Below are 18201 nucleotides of genomic sequence, written 5' to 3'. Positions count from 1 at the left end.
GAAAATCGCATTCGTTTTTTTGCACAGCCCTAACATCTAGTTAACAAAGCTAAACAGCATTGCCCTTTGTGTAATAAGTTACAAAAACCGTTAAACCCACCAACTTAAATAATAAAATACACTTACCAGTTGTGGTCCATAAACAACGCCTTCTCCAGACAAAGAGGGAACTGCTCCATCTTTCAAAAATAATCTTTGTGCGAATCCGGCATTAAACTGATTGAGATTGAGGAAGCTGTCCTCAGCAAAATGTGCTGCACATAGTTTTACATGTGGATTATAATTTTCGGGAACCGAGTTAAACATTAAATTGTAACCATTAATCTCCAAGTACAGCGTCCTTGGGAAGGCCAAACAAAGATGATTGGATTCCGAGATGAAAATAACAGTGTTTCGACGACATGGCGACAAACACAAACGCAACTATTCCTCTTCTTCGTCGGAGCGCAACAAGACCACGGCCCCTTTTTGTGTGTTCATGCGGGCGGAGGTTAGTCAAAAAACAGTTTTAGTGACGTCATTACTGCAGGAACTAGAGGGATGTAGTCCAAACAGGTCGTTTTTTGTAGGCGAATTCTGTTAAATAAAATATCTCGCTTGGCATTGAACTTTGAGCTTTAGAATTTTACAGATATTATTTATACTCTAGCAACAACATTACACACTAACTAAAGTTTAAAACATGGGATCACAAAGAATGGGACCTTTAAGCAAACTTTATTTTTGGGCAAACAAAGGGGATTGGCAAACAACATTTATTCATAGTAAAAAAATACAAAAAAAAGAAAAAAGTTTATATACACGTAGCCAGCCCTACCTCTAATAATCTCCGTTAACTGGTTTCAGAACAGTTCAAATGAATGATGCTAGTATAATCTTTTTTTTTTCTTTTTCTGAGTCTCTTGCATGAATGCTCTGCTTCAGATCCTGTTGGTTGTTGCTTAACTCAAGTTTTGGATTCGTCATGTTGCATGACCTAAACTTCTGAGGTTTTGTTGTCAGACAGATGCATTATAGATCACAGACCGATTCAGTTCTGCTGTAGAATCTCCTAATATGACTTTGATATTGTTGAGATCTCAATACCCTTTCATGCCCTAAGCGATCGAGAGGTTTTGGCTTAAATAAAGTGAGACTGCTGTGTTGTTTGAAGGGAGCGATATTCCCTTAGATGCTGTGCTTGCCAGTGTGGAAGACAGACAATATTAAATCTAAAAAATGTCTGCATATCCTCTTATAGAGTGAGGTGATGCAGTGATAAAGAAGAATCTGACTGGTTAGGTTCAAGCCTTGCTACAGATTTATGAGCTAGGAAGTTTTATTATTCAAAGTCTGGATATAAGCTCTTAATGCTCAATATATGTGGATTTAATTATTGAGTGAACTGAGGAACATTTACAGTTCATTTTATATAGGGGTGTGCCAAACTTATTGTAAATATTATTATTTGACCAATATATAATTTTTTTTTGGCATTTTTAAATTCTCAACATCGGCTGATAAATTTTTACTGTTTGAATAAAAAGTTTTGGAAGCTTTTATTTTGACAGCAACAGGTCTTTTATTTTGAAGGGTTGAGAACGGCAGCACCTCAGTGCAGATGCACGTTAAATTAAATGTGAAATTTTAAAATAGAAAGACTAAAATTGTATTTTCTTGTAAAAAAAAAAAAACACTCCAGTAATCTTGAATTCATTTTTGAACTGTAGCTATATAGAATTAACTTATATTAAATTAACTTATATAAATTTTTTTTGATCTTTTATTTGAGAAAAGATTCCCAGTATGTTTATTTTTGTTGTATTTTAATTTATACAAATATTAGAGTAGGATTACAGAATCAAAAAGCTGCTAAAGCATAAATCTGTTTATTTTATAGATTTCTTTATCAAGTTCAGATATATTTAAAAATGCTTGGACTATTATAAATTAATTTAGTAATTAATTATAATTTAGTAAATGTGTAAAATCCATATTTCATTGCAGCAAGTGTTTTGCATGTTATCGTTTATGAATTAAATAGTGTGATTAAATATATATCAGCTTTATATCAGCCATCAGTCATCCTTCTCTATAAGAAATCAGAAGTGGCATCAGTCTTGAAAAAATAAAAATAAATAAATAAAATAAAGTGTAAAAAATCCATATCGGTTGACCCCTAGTGAAAATCAATTATATGATACGTAGGTTGCCTGAATGACTAGTAGACAAATCTTTTAAGAAGGGTTTTCCTGACCCTGATCGGACGCAATTCTACATAACATGCTCTTTCATTCAGAAACCGATAGATGAAGAAGAAAGTAAGTTTAAAAGGCTGTTGGCTGACCATTGTGGCCCAATCCCTAGTCTTTCCCTGAAATGTCTGTCTTTTCAAATCCTCCCAAAGCACAAATGTGTTTTACTGCTGTAGCATGTGATGTCAAGTTGGAGTAGAGTCTTAACGTCACACCCACTGACTGAGTGACACATCAAGCTCCTGACTGCTTCAGCCTCTAGGCCTTGTCGTCGGAGAAGGCATTTCATCTTCTGTTTCAGTGCAGCATGACTGTCATTTCAGAAACAGCCGTTATGTGAATGACTAAATTTTCAGCTTGACACCCGTAGCCTGCAATATTGGCATAATTATGTCTCCACATGTTTGAGATCTGCTGCTGGAGTGCCATTACTATTGCTGTTTACAGTAGTGTTACTGGTGCTGTAAGGGAAGTGAAATTACAGGCGTGTCTGAATCGAAACTGTCTCAGATAGTTGCAGCATTGTGCATGTGCTGCATTTGGAGGCTTCATCCTTTGATACAGCTTAGGGATGATCATTTTCTAAAGTTTTGTTCGTTTATTTTTTTTTATTTTTTATTATTATACATTAATGAAACTTTTTTTTTTAATGAGCTTGTTTATAGGATTGAACACCTCATGTCAACATTTGCCTAATTTTCATTTTATCCTTTCATCTGACATAACCTGCAGCTGTAAAGGTCATCTGAGTAAGAGATAAAAAAGCCATTTAATCCTTTTACTCATTTATTTATCATTATTTTCTGAATATATTAGAACTAAATATGAATTAGCATTTTCTTATTTAAAACTTTACTTTATAATTAATAATAATAATAAATACATTTAATAATAATAAAAATAATAAAATATATTACATAATTATAGTAACGCATTTCATTAATAATAATATTATGATGTAGTATTACATATTTTTGTCTGTATGATGTTGTAATTGTTATAAATAATTTTTTTTTACACAATATGAAGTATTACTCCCATTTAATACATATTTTGTTCACTATATTTAAATACATTTGGGTTTTACATGCTGTTAATCTGTTAAATATATATATATATATTATTATTTATGTATTATTATTATTTATTATTATTATTATTATTATTATTTATTTATTTATTTATTTATTTTTTGCATGAAATATTTCAGAAACTGACACTGTTTTAGTAAATCAAATCTTTATTTACAGAGGATCATAGCAATGGCTGATTACTCATTCGTGCAAGCAAACCAAGATTGTGTGTTTGTGATGCAGACATGACCTGACATGAAGTGCTCAAGCTACAGAACACACTTTCACTATGAATGGCTAATTAACTGATCACTGAATGCTTTTGTGCTGACGCCGACTAATCGATAAGCTTAATTGATTAAATGAATGTTGAATAATTGATCATGATCATCTTGAAGTTATCCAGCTTCAAAACAAAACCCAGAACAAGCGTTCTTTACAAAAAAACACTGACAAGGTGTCAAACACACCGTCGACCTCTTGTTTAGTCACCTATCAAAGTCACCCAGATAATGAGCGTTGAGCAGGATCAATCATTAGTCTGTGCGCTGTGCTCACACTGCTGCCTGAGGTTGGAACTCCTAATGGCTTCTCTGTGTTGATATTGAATGTTTTGACATGTATTATGGGACCGTTGAGTTGGCTGCTTATCAACAGTGTGTTTCCATCTCTTCCTTTAGGCTGTGTGCAAACATGCTAACCTGTGGCTTCCTGTTGCAGGCTGTCACGAACGTAATGGGGTTTTGTGTGCATGTTTGCACGATTGCGTGGCATCCCGTTTGTTTGTGTAACTGAACCTTTAGTCAACATTTGCCTAATTTTCATTCTATTATTTCACCCATCATAAGCTGTAGCTGTAAAGGTCATCTGAGTAAGAGATAAAAAAAGACCCATCCTTTTTAAAATTATGATTAACACTTTGTGTAGTAGAGGCTTTTGTTCTGTTATGAACAACAGTTTATTTTATTCCACTTGTAGTATTTATTAATGTTTTGAGCTAATTGTGTTTTTTTATGTTCAGTTTTAGTATTCTTTTTTATCATTATTATTATTATTATTATTATTTTTTTTTTTTTTTATTTATTTACTTATTTTTTTTTTTAGTATTTGGTTCAGTTAGTTCACAACGTAACATTTCTAGTTTTTAAGTTTTAATCTGATATTTATTCTATAATGTCGCAAGCTTGAATTTAGCTAACATTTGCATGCAAACGGTTTACCACACCTGCTGCGTTTCATATCAGATCTTATGCAAAAATTATACAAAACAATTAAATATGTCTCCTAAGGATTTCGACAGGCAGGAGACAGTTTAGTAATGTTTAAATGCAATGCTGTGTGTTAAAAATGCATTTAAGTTCTAAAGACGCTTATCCCGTCCTTCCTTCTGTGTGAACTCTGCTGCTGACTAGGTAGTTATAGACCGTCTTATCAAATTTGCCTTGTCATGTACTTATGAGGGCTCCCTACTGAATTCTAAATCTTCACAGCACTGCATATTCCCTCACCACTGGAAAATGACGTCAGGAAAATGACTGTTTCATTCTGATAATGTCTTCTCCGTGAAGGTGGCTGGATAACGGCAGCACATTGTCACAATTAACAGTGGGAATCTTTGGATTTTCTTTAAGCTCTGTCTTGTTATGTTGGTGTCGTCTCAATTATAGAATCCTAAAGAAAATAATTCTGCTGAAAATTATTCTGCAAGAACGAGAACAACTAGGGGAAAACAGAAAAACAAACTTCCTCTCTTTGTTGTAAAGCGCAAGAGAAAAGGAAACCTAAAATGCACAAATCCGCTTGAACATGCATCACAGGGTGATTGTGTAATGTCAGGGCTTTCCAAGAGAAAGAGATGTCTACCATTCATGGAAAACGGGGAATGATATAATTGTGATTTATGGGCCTATAGAAAGGTCATGGAAATATTTCCAAATCTTAAAGTCATGGAGTAGTTGTATTTTTATTTTCCCTAGTTGTAATTAACATGATTAAATGTACTGTAAGTGAATACATTTGACTGAATCCAAACTTTTAAAGGAAAATGCCACAATTTTTCCATATTCCACTATGTTCTTCCCTCAAAGGGAAGTCGTGGCCTAGTGGTTAGAGAGTTTGACTCCTAACCCTAGTGTTGTGGGTTCGAATCTCAGGCCGACGATACCATGACTGAGGTGCCCTTGAGCAAGGCACTGAACCCCCAACTGCTCCCCGGGCGCCGCAGCATAAATGGCTGGCCACTGCAATGGGTGTGTGTTCATAGTGTGTGTGTGTTCACTGCTGTGTGTGTGCACTTTGGATGGGTTAAATGCAGAGCACGAATTCTGAGTATGGGTCACCATACTTGGCTGAATGTCACGTCACTTTCACTTTCAATTTAGACGAGTTGATACGTACCTCTCCCGTCTCAGTGCATGCACTCAACCGCTGTAGCGCGCAGCGGCACTATGTTAGCGTTTAGCTTAGCACCGTTCATTCCTTAGGATCCAAACAAGGGTAAATTTAGAAGCTACCAAACACTCCCATGTTTTCCCTATTTAAAGATGGTTACTTGAGTAAGTATGGTGACACAAAATAAACTAGTGATTTCCTGAGCGGATAAAAATGATGACTATAATGTACTGCGGAAGAGCACTTCGCAGCACTATGCAGCACTTCGACCTCTGCTCAGTAATATCATCACTCTTTCAGGAGTGATGATATTACTGCACCGAGTTTGAAGTGCTGCGAAGTGCTCTTCTGCCATACATTATTGTTATCATTTTTATCCGCTTAGAAAATTGCCGTGTTTTATTTTGTCACTATACTTACAGTACTCGTGTAACTACTCATGTAACCGTCTTTAACTAGGGAAAACATGGAAGTGTTTGGTGGCTTCTAAAGTCATCCCTGTTTGGATCCTAAGGAATCAATGGTGCTAAGCTAAACGCTAGCATAGTGCCGCTGCGCGCTATAGCGATTGAGTGCACGCACTGAGATGGGAGAGGTACGTATCAACTCGTCTAAGTTGAGGGAAGAACATAGTGGAATATGGAAAATAGTGCCGTTTTCCTTTGTTAATGTATTATTTTTATTTTTGCTGCATGATGTGTGTATCTTCGGAAGGGAGTCCATCACACTGAAATAATGGTGTTTTGGGGTCCATGGCATTAGAAAATTAGCAAAACCAATTTCTTTACAAAAGAAAAAAAAAAGTAAAACGTAATGTGTGTTAATACAGCTTGTTTCCAGTACATTACAGGCAGGGTTTTATGTTAGTCAGTCCCACAGCAGTGGCACCTGCACATCTCAGGCCTTGAGGTCAAGTGAACATTCTCATTTTTACAGGAAGTACTTCTTCAATTAGTTTTCCGAAAGGAAGCAGGAGCATCTCTTTCTGTTTCAGATCTGGCTTGGTTTTTGTTTGTTTACCTCAATCAGACCACCATCATGTTTCATATACTTTTTCTCATTTACCAAGGTGCTGTTTTTCTTGGGAAAACACCATTGTTCTTCCCTCCTCAGCGATGGCAGCCAAGGCCACACATGGCACTGACTAGGAAATGAAGAATATGCTTTGGTGTGAAGGATGGAGGTACTATTGCATGCGGCTCCTCCATCGATATCTATCACATAAACAGTGCAGAGCCTATTCAAAGGCCGTTTCGGTAAGCTTGACCAGTCGATGAATGGAGCCTGCATTTCTGTCGCCAAGCTGCCGCAGCCATCAGTGGATTTCAAACACAGCACCACCAAGGTAGTAAACAATGAGTTGTAAATGAGAGTAAAGCCGCATGCCTGCTGGGAACAGATTGCACGTGTTGAGCGAAGGGATGAAGATCTTACCAACGATAAGCTGCTGAAGATTCTGCCACTGTGAGAACGTTGGAGCGGGCAGAGGAGGAGACAGACTCCAGTTCCTAATCCTAAGTCTCTCAGTCGCAGACACACAATCCCTCTGATACTCTCTCTTGTGACTGTGGTGGTTGTAATTAAGTGACAAGAACCTCTTCAGGAGTTTGAAAGCAGATTTGAATGACGCTTTATAGGGCTGGTTATTTTGCTTGCGAGTCAAATGAGTTGACTCTTGAAATGTTACATCTGAAGTAGAGGATTCTTTTGTTAGGACGAATGCAAGTTGATGGTTTTTGTGGTGTTCTGCTTCGCTCAAACCAATTTTTCAATGGCAGACTTGATGGCCAGGTGGGCCTGATTAGATTTTTATGCTAGACGGGTTTACCTGATGTGCTCGGCGGTTTTGATTGTACAGACATTTGAGGAAGACAGATGCCTTGTTGTCAGGTTCTGTAATGAAAAGACATTCATCTTAATGACAACCACATAACACTTTGACAAGCTCTGAGAAGATTTTGGCTTTTTAGCAGGGCTGTCATTTAAATAATTACATTATTGCATTTTATTGCAAATTACCATTTTTTTAATTGATTTTATTACATTTGATTAATTTAAGTAGATTTAATTGCATCAATCTACCTTTACAGAAAAAAAATCTACTTGTCATATATTGCAGTAAAACAAAAAAATTTAAAAAAAATATATAAATGAGCAAATGTTTATAGACATTTTCAAAAGCATTTATATTATTTTAAATCTCATTTGCTCTTTAGATTCCTTGAAATATTTCTCATATTAATTATTTTAACTAGACCGTATACTGTATCATCCAGTTGTATTTGATATTGCAATCAGCTGTGAGCTTAAGGAGTTAGACAAAATGTTTATTTTAGTTTATTTTTTATCCTAATTTATTTTATGCAGCATACTATATATATAGTTAGACACAATGTTTTTATTTTATGTTATATATATATATATATATATATATGTTTATTTTTATCTTCTATATTTTAAAGAATTTATAAATGTATACGTGTTATTTATAAATAAATTTTCTAATATTTTTATTTTACGTATTTTATATAATGTTTTGAATATTTTCCAGAAATGATTTTTATTAATTTATATACTTTTTTACAAATCAGATTCACGCACACACGCACGTTTGTTTTTGTGAAAAGTGCGGACCTCCCATAGGCGTAATGGTTTTTATACTGTACAAACTGTAAATTCTATCGCCCTTCAACAAACCTTATCCTAACCCTGACCCTCACAGGAAACTTAGCATTTTTACTTTCTCAAGTAAAGTTCTCTTTATTTTCTCAAAAAAACTCATTCTGTATGATTTATAAGCGTTTTGAAAAATGGGGACATGGGTTATGTCCTCCTCATAAGTCACCCTCTCCTTTTAATACCTGTGTCATACCCATGTCATTATAGGGCTGAAAACATTGCAACTTTTTGGTATTAGAGTTTCAGTGGGTTTCCCTCTCTCTGCCTTGAGTCTGATGTCAGTAAACATTAACCAGACTCAATATCTGGCATTGATCCGACTGGATGCTTAGACACAAACACACTGTGCGGCCATGCAAAGCAGTGCACAGTTCCAGAGAAACAGTGGAGCTGTCGATGCTTGTTCTGGGTACCTGCACCGATCCATGACTGTGAACTTGTTGTTTTGAAGTCTTAAATGGTTTACACTACTGTTCCGGACAGGGAAAAAGCACAGTCAGCATCCATTGGTCCCTGGTGGTCTTAGGTATAAAAAAGAGGCATATTAAGGGGTGTTACGATGAGAGATGAAGGGTTTGGGAATGGGCAGGCGGGTACAGTAGGAGAGGCTGAATTTGCAGTGTTTGCGGGCAGCTGTTGAAATAGAAAGTAGCCTGAGTGGGAGAACTTAAAATTAACATGCAGAAGATAAAAGGCAGACACTATATGAAGAGTGGGTGATGAATTTTACCCTGCGCTGAGATTGTGACCGTTTCAGTTTTAGCACTGGTGCTTCTGCTAGTGTGCTGATTGCAGAGCACTTTCTCTCTTTCTCTCACCCTTTATAGGGTCCAAAATACAAAAGCACTTTTTGCTGCCATTTCATTCTGTCAGGATCACAGTCCATTTTATTTTTCCTCCTCGCTTTCTGTTTGACCTAAAACCTGGCGTTTTCTGATCCCTTCTCGGATCCCATTTACCCTCCTCCACCCATGCCAGTCCCATTTCCTCTCCATTTTCATTAAGACAGGAAGCACGAGTCATTTCCTCCCCGCAAATGGAACAGTGTTCGGTGTACGGAATCGAAAACATCATAACAGGGTATAGGATTAATAAGGTGAATCTATAACTAGTTAATCTGTAAATTCAATTATAAATCAGTTTGTATGTGTGTGCATATGTGTGTGATCCGTCACCGGTCAGTCAGACCTCACGCTTGTGTTTCAGCTGCTGAAGATTGTCTGAGGTTCTGTACTGTTTGCACCATGTTCTGACCCTTTGTACACCGTCACCACAGTAATCGCATGTGGGCCATAACCTTGTTGCTCGTTGACATCACTGGCACCCGCTGCCGCCTCAGAGACGGGAATCGCTCAGCCGGAGCGCTGCAGACAGATGGCAGGCACATTTAAACATGATAGGATTACGCCGGACATATTAGAATTTTTCAGGTATTAAAATCCTCCTGAAAAAGCAATTTTGATAAAGCAGAATCAGCGTTTGGATTTAAACTGATTCATGTTGTAGACATGTTAGACTGTGTGACTTTTTTCACACAATAAACAAGTCATAACGGTTACAGATCATTTCAGTTATGTGACCAAAAGCAAAAAAAAGCTAAAAAAGAAAAAAAACAAGATTGTCAGAATTTTGGATTCAGACTGATTCACTAAAAATTCATGGTGTATACCAACCTTTATTTTATGCATTTTAAGTAAATTGGAAAAAAAAATTGGCAATAAAAGATCGGACCGTATTTATTTACATGCGTTTCCATGTACGTTGTTATTTTTCTTTCCTTTTTTTATTTGCTTATTTGTAACCATTTTGTTTTTATTAAATAAAAAAAATGTGATTTTTATTTCATAGTTTAAGTTTGCATAAAGCATAAAATTGCTTATGTACAGTACGTAGACATGAACAGCCAGAAAGGTTAATGCACTAAATGCTAATTTATTAGTATTTTGCATTCCGCGTTTAAATTCTTTTTAGCTTTTAGATTATTTCAGTTTTTATTTTAATTGTAGTCCAAATGTAAGTTTTTTTATGTCTATATTTAGGTTTAATTTATTTTTAGTTTTACTCTAGTAATTTTAGTATTTCAACTTATTTTATTTAATTGTCATATATATATATATATATATATATTTATTTATTTATTTATTTATGCGCACACACATAAATCAAAAAACAAAAATGTTTTTTAATGTATATATTTATATATATTTATATTTATATATAACTTATATATTAAATTATAATGTATTTATTTATTTATTTATTTATTATTATTACTTTTTTCAATTAACAAATGTTTTCAGTAGTTTTATGTAACCATAATAACCCTGTGTTCAATCAGATTTATATAATCAATTAAAATACCTATATTAATCAAATAAAATCCCTGTATTTCTTTTTTCCTTTTCGGGCTGTAGATTCAGCAGTGCAGGAAGCACTGGTTAGAAAGTAAATACTGCTTGTGTTCATCTTCTCCACCAGTTGGAGGCCTTCAGGACATCTTTTTCTATCTGCTTATCTCCAGCCTGGAGTCCTCAGCTAAAGACATTTGTTTCCACTTCTTTTATCTTTTCTTTTTCAATCAGTATGTTTGGTGTTGAGTGGCTGTCTTTGAAAGCAAAGAGAGTTACATGATTAGAACACACTTAAAGTTAGGCCAGCGGTCGATAAACTGATCTAATTTGACTGGAGCCAGTTGGCTGGTATTGGGAGGCTGTGCCGAGGCTGCAAACGACTTTATCCAGTCCGAAGAGTGTGTATGTGTGTGTCAAGAGCTTAATTTTTTTCCTCTCTCTTTGGTGCTGTCTGACGCTTTCCAGGGAGAACAACAGGTCTGTTTCTCTTGACCTGCTAACTGACACCCCTGGGGAGAGCGAGTTTTACTTGGTCTAAAAACACTTTCTTGTGAGTTTTAGAATGGATGAGCTGGAGGTGGATTACTTAAAACACACAAATTACTGAGGATATTTGATCCTTCTCTAGTCATTGTTTCTCTGGGATCATCAGTGCCGTACTGTCACAATGAAAAATGAGTTCTGCGTATTTCTGCTTATCTTTGTTTCCTCTATACACCACACATCATTAGTAAACAATGCAGCTTTGTTTTTTTTCCCCCTTTCACTTAATAAATTAAGAGTTTTAGGTAAACAAAAATGCCAAAAAAAAATGGTAACAAGTTTTTTGTTGTTGTTTATTGTGTTTTTGAAATATTGCAGCCATTTATCCAGTGATTTAGCCTACGCAATTTTGGTTTGCTCTTTTCTTTTGAAATGTCTTGCTTTTGAAAATTATAGAAAAAAGTAACCGTGGAAAGCTGCTTTAATGGCATTTCAGATGTTCTTACAAATGCTCACAACAATAATTAACAAAATGCTCAAACACCGTTTTGTAAGCTTAAAACACATTTCACAAATATGTCATTTTATGTCTGTAATTTTGTGCACAAATAAATGCTGAACATCTTGCTTTTTCTCTTTTGCTTTAACAACGTGTGCTTTGCATTTTTATTTACAGTTATGCAAAATGATTTAAAAGGATATATAAATTAATAAATATAACCTTTGTGTCTGAAACTGCGTTTTATGAGTCCCAGTTCACCTCTCCATGAATATAAAAACTCTCATATTAAATGCCTTTTGCAGACAAACATGTCCGAGAAGTCAATCATTGATTGAAAACCTGTTGCTTTGTCAGCATCGAAGGGAAAGCATGCTAACAGACTCTCATGATCTGTGTTTCTTTGAAGAGCCGGAGAGTTTGATATGCAGGTCTTAGGAAAATGTCACGTAATGTCATGACTAATAATGAGGCAGAACCTTCTTATTGGATAAGGCCATGCAATCTCATGAATAATTATTAGACACTCCTGTAGTGCGTGCAAACATCCTGTCATGTTCACTCGAGGTTGTTCAAATTTAGAAGATAATATTACTAAATTAAAATTAATGGTTAATTAAAATTAATTCATATTGTATAATTATATAATTAGTGACTTAAAGAGGTCTTAAATTTGCTGGCAGAAAAACCAAAATGGTGATATGGCTTAATTTGATGATTCAGCTTTAAAAGGCCATGATTTCATGATATAAACATGAGCACTGCACAGGTGCTTTGTGTACTGCTACTACTGGGGAATCTGCTATATTTCTGCCATCCCGAAAGTGCCACCTGCTAGCAGAAAATGAATGTGCATTTTCAATAAGCTTGTTTTTTTTGTTCAGACCAATGCAAAAATTGCCCAATGATTTTATCCTGCAAACAAGCAAAGCTGTAAATGTTAACTTTTTTTTTTCTTCTGTGAAAACTTGTATCTGAACTGTAAATCATACTTTTTACAGTAAGCTGTAGACATTGCCCTATTCCGATCATATGGTATTAATTTTATTTGTGCAGGTCTTAAAAACGTCTTATGTCTTACATTTGATCTTAAAAATCCTGCAGAAACCCTGGTAATTTTATTGACATTAATGATTAATTGGTTGTTAATGCTACTGAACAAAATTTGTGTAGGACTCAAAAGCATTTCGACTGTTATTTTAATCAAATAGTTTAATGCTATTGATCCTTGATTAGCCCAGTGACTTGTATGTTAATTGTTGACACATTCATTTAAATTTTTGTTCTGTTCTGTGTGGTTTTACCTTTTACCTGCTGTGAAGAAATTAACCAAAATTCACAAAGCTAACCACTTCATCTCTCAATCTGTCCTCAGATGATGCAGTTTTCTTGGGACAATTACAAGCGCTACGCCTGGGGCTCCAATGAACTGCGTCCCGTCTCTAAGCAAGGCCACTCCAGCAATTTGTTTGGTGAGTGTCTGCCTAGAGTGTCTCTCTGACCATGAAACAAATATAGTTTGACGATACCTTGATCCTCTTTGGTGCCTTTTTCTCATTAATGTGCTTTCTTTGCCTGTAAAGAAATGTTGTTTTGCTGCTTTTGCCCATCACCCTCTTGACCCGTTTCTATTTTGAAGCTGAAAAGCACAGGTTGTGAGTGGGCATACTAATCTGTGAATAATTCATGAAGGACTGTCTATCTTCCTGTGAGGTTTGTAATATACATCAATAAGATATTAATAGGATGAAGCAACAACACTTTATCACAGTCTAATGCCACCTGCATGTTGTAATATGCATCATTTAGCTCCTCCCAGAAATGTAAGAGTGCCTTCCAAAAGTTTGGAAACACCCTAAAAAAAGGTTTAGAAAATATCAGCATGTATTTACACCACAAAATAGTCAGGATTTGAACAATGAAGACTTTTACAAATAATAATAATAATAATGGCAATATATACATGTCACAGTCAGACACAGTGCTGGATTAAATTTAGCTCAGATTTATTTGTGTATTTTATTTTAGTAGATTATTGGGTCAGCACATTTTTTTGTATAGCTTCAATGATTGATTAACAATTTAGTTTACAGAACTGAACGTTTAAAACACAGTTTAAAAATAATTTATCAGACAGCACAGGTAGTTTCCGTGTCTTTATTTATTTATTTAAGTCATCTCTTGTCATTGCGTAGTCATCGTCAAGTTATAAAAATGAGTGCTTTCCTAATTTCGTCTAAAACCTTACTATGAAACCTAGGGCATTTTAAAACTTTTGAAATCTCTTTGCAGATAAAAATTTATGATGCACCCTTTTAATTTCTTGAAAAATTATTGATTGCATTATGATTCAGTCAAAAAATCTGGCATGTTTCATCTTTAAACATTTGGAAGTTTTGAAATGGTTTAATTTCACAGTTTTTTCATTATATTTTTATACTGTTATTTGATGTTTATAGACACACACACACACACACACACACACACACACACACACACACACACACACACATACACACACACACACAAATATATATTTCACTCAGAAATTTTAAGTAAATTCCACAAACAATTAAGAAGAAATGGCAATTAATTTTGTCAGCAATTTTTATTTAAGTCTTAGTCCCGGGCTAATATGTCCTTGTTAGTTTTTATCATATTTAGACAACCTTATCCTATTTAGTTTTAGTCAAGTTTTAGTCGACTTAAAGTCTCAACATTTTAGTCTAGTTTTAGTCAATGAAAACGTGACATTTTAGCAAGAAGATTATTATTAATTAACCGGACAGCCGTATTAATTCATTTTGGCAGCCATTTTTAATTTAGTCTTAGTCTTACTCAAATGTACATATTTAGACAAACTTGTCCTGTTTTTGTTTATTCAATGAAATGGATGAGTATTTTATTTAGGTTTTTTAGTCACTGAAATATTAGTCACATTTTGTCATTCTGTATAATGGTTAATCTGATAAAAAAAAAAAATAATAATAATTTTCTCTCAAAATTATAAGCGTAATGATTGTTGTCAATTGAGAAATGTACTTTTGCATTTCAGGTATCGCAATTTTTCCGGCAAACACAAATAAATAGAATGTGGACACATACATGGTGCATTTTACCTCATCTAGTGAACTGATTTATTAGGCTTTTTATTATATAAATCAACACCAAAGACTTATGCAATCTCTCCGTCTACATTATGAAGCTAAAACAAACAAAAAATATTATAACAGTGAAATTCCTAGTAATTCCAGTAATTCCATAATTGCAATAGTCTATTTCTCTATTAAAACAAGAGTGAATGAGTAAGTACATTTATTCAGCGATCTCAATCGCAAATAGTAGTGAGATCTCATGACAGAACACTGGCTGGCTCAATGATGCTTTCATTTAGATCGCTAAACTCCAGTTTGTTTGTTTTTCAGATCATCTCTAACTCAATGAGGAGTGAGCGCTTGCGAAATAAAACTAACATTTGTCATTATAGTCTTCGTTAACGAATTTATCCCTACAAGTAACACTGAAATGTTATTTTCTTGTAAAACATACTGCAATAATCTTTGTTTTAGTTCCAATGGCAGAAAAATAAACATTTACAGCATAGTCACTTGTTTATATATATATAAAAAAGAATTCTAAACGCAAGCAATTTTAGAATAATAATTGTATTATTTGCAGTTTCAGACAATTCTGGTGCATCACTATTGCTAAAATTAGGGTTTGACTTTTGACTGCCAACCTTTTTTTAACCCTACAGACAATTCCAACCCTGTATCCTTCTAATTAATTGAGTTCTCTGAATCTTGTAAGCCATGCATATCGCTGTTTTTTAGAATAGAGATAGAGTGTGTTATGAAAGATTCATCAGACGTACTGCTACTGTTGTGTGGTAAACTTCTCATAGTCAATTGGCACAATTGGAGGGCAGGCCGGGGATTTACAAAGCACATTTGATTAACCTCTATAGTTTTGCTTCGGAAGTATCAGTAGAATATAGTCTTAATTTATTTGGCTCAGACACTATCAGAATAACAATCTGGCAAGAAGTACATTGCACTCTTTCTCATGCGCTCTAGCTTTGCGTGTGTGTGCGCGCGCCTTAAAATGGCTCCCATGTCAGTCAAAGCCAGTCAGATATCTCACATGCTATTACCTCCCAGCATTTTTTGTTGTGCAGAGTGTTACCAGGCAGGTTTGAGTGCTCGTCAATTTCTCAAATAGTTAGGTTGGCCCCATGGGGCATACGGCCCCATCAGAGATCATTGAACGCACGTTTTGTCTGGCAGGGTTTGCCGTTATAAATTTAGAGGTTGGGTTAATGGTACGTTGGCTCTGAATAAAAGATGATCTGGAATACGCTGGTCAGGGTTTTTGTACCTGACCAGGCAGCTGGAATGACTGTTTTGTGCTGCTTTAGATCTCGTTCCTCATTGAGATGTGAGCTGCTGAGACCGGCCGGTCAGATCACACACACCGATGCATAGTGTAAGACCTTACTGGAAGTCATGATCACTGGGGCGCAAAAACAGACGCTTTACAACCCACAGGGCTTTAGTGCACAGAGAAAAATCAGGCTGCAGTCATACCATATGGAAGTGCTTAGTCAAGACATTATGCCTGCTTGTGTGTTCCGGACGTGTGAGATTGTTGTCACGTGTCTTAAACGTATTCTTTGCCATGTCGCATGCACGCAGACGAGGAGTGCAAAGAAAGCTTTTTCTCTCACGCATTTGAACTCACTTACATTAAGTGCATTAAATCTTGTGCAGTATATGGCAATTTTCTGATGAAGTGCATTTAACCAACCATGAAAAGATCATTAAGGCTTCAGAATCCATGGATTAGAGTGAGCCTGAATATTTTACACACTCTTGGTCTGTTTAAGGCCGTTGAAACTACATTATAGTGTAGGATAGAAGCTAGAAGGCTGTGTTAATCTTAAATTGATGTTTATCATTAAATAATTTGATAAATTCCACTGAGGACTGTTGATTAGTAATTAATTGAAGTTCTGGTACTGTGACATCTCTGGTACTACAACAGCTACATAAAATATCTCATTTGAGCAGATTGGGATATGAGAGTGGAGAAAGTTTTGTAAAAAAAAATCACCATTCTCTCCATAACTTGTTTAAATGGAATGTTCCAGATGTCATTCATGTTAAGTAGTACATAAAAATAATTTTAATTGATGAGACATTAATCATAAGTTTATTAATTTATGTATAAGATGATTATGCTGTTTTTCAAAGCAACGTATGTAACATATGTATGCGTATTAGGGCTGGGACAACGCGTTGAGGTCATCGATGACGTCGACGCAAAAAATACGTCGACGCAAAATATGCGCATCGATTCGTCGACCTGTTTTTATTTCTCTAAAAAACGTTTGCAAAACGTTTACCTTATGTGCGCTGAATATACGCGATGGCCGGATCAACATTCTGTCCAACGTTATATAACCAATCCAGGGGTTTTTCTGCATTGATCTTTTTTTTTTTGCCGGCTGTCAAAGCCTTATTTGATCGGTGAGTGATGTAGAATAGAATGACTGTGATGCGCCTGACAGGGCGCGTACGAGAGAGGGCCCCGGCTGTGCGCGCGCTCACTCACAAGTCTTCAAACAACACGAGTGCTTCTTGCTCTCTCTCTCCATCGTGCATATTAATCAAAATTATTAAACACGATAGAAAAAGGGCGAAACACCCAAGTTTCACACGCGCTCGCGCACTCACAGTCTTCAAACTACACGAGCGCTGTCTTGCGCTCTCTCTCTCTCTCTCTCTCTCTCTCTCTCTCTCATTAGACACGATAGAAAAAGGGCGGAACGCCAAAGTTTCACGAGGAGCATTCGGAGATTTTTTTTTTCTCCATGACAGGCTGCTGGCTCCCACTGTTAATTTTAATTTTTTATTTTTTGGAAAAGCACTCTCTGTATTAGCTTAAAGCCCTAAAGTTTACATTGGTTACTGTATTCTTTCAATTGCTCTAAACAAGTATTTTGGGTGAACTTTTTTATTGAATGCTAGACATCAAGTTGTTGTTATTTTCATCTGAAAGAAGAACTTTTTTTCAGTAAGCTAGGCCCTATGTGTTCAGTAAGCTTGTTTTAGTAAGCTATGTGTTTTCAAGGCTTCAAGGTTTTATTGAATGCTATCTCTATACAAGTGCAAAGTAATGCATTCTTAGTCAGTCTTTTATTTTGTAATTTTAAGAGCAATAAACATATATTGCAATGTTAAGGAATTCATGTTTTTTTTTTCATTCAGATATGTAAATCAACATGTATAAATTGTTAGTAGTCAATTAATGGGGAGATAATCGAAATCGAACCGGTCTGGGAAAAATAATCGTTAGATTAATCGATGCATCAAAAAAAATAATCGCTAGATTAATCGTTTAAAAAATAATCGTTTATCCCAGCCCTAATGAGTATACATTGTTTACGTTCAGATCAAATCGTAGACAGTGTATCCGTGTACAGTACTGCT

General features: G+C 35.3%; 1 protein-coding gene across 1 annotated transcript in view; it reads left to right on the top strand.

Annotated features, from left to right (window-relative positions):
• Nucleotides 1-18201, top strand: part of LOC132106527 (mannosyl-oligosaccharide 1,2-alpha-mannosidase IA-like) — a 112460-nt gene that overhangs the window by 13452 nt on the left and 80807 nt on the right. The window contains exon 2 of the mRNA XM_059512286.1: nucleotides 13086-13182. Coding sequence (XP_059368269.1) covers nucleotides 13086-13182 — 97 coding nt within the window. The remainder of the gene's footprint in view (nucleotides 1-13085; nucleotides 13183-18201) is intronic.

The sequence above is a fragment of the Carassius carassius genome, chromosome 27 (genome assembly GCF_963082965.1).
Source record: "Carassius carassius chromosome 27, fCarCar2.1, whole genome shotgun sequence".
Lineage (NCBI taxonomy): Eukaryota > Metazoa > Chordata > Actinopteri > Cypriniformes > Cyprinidae > Carassius > Carassius carassius.
The sequence above is the reverse complement of the archived record's forward strand: the minus strand, read 5'-3'. Positions and strand labels throughout refer to the sequence as shown.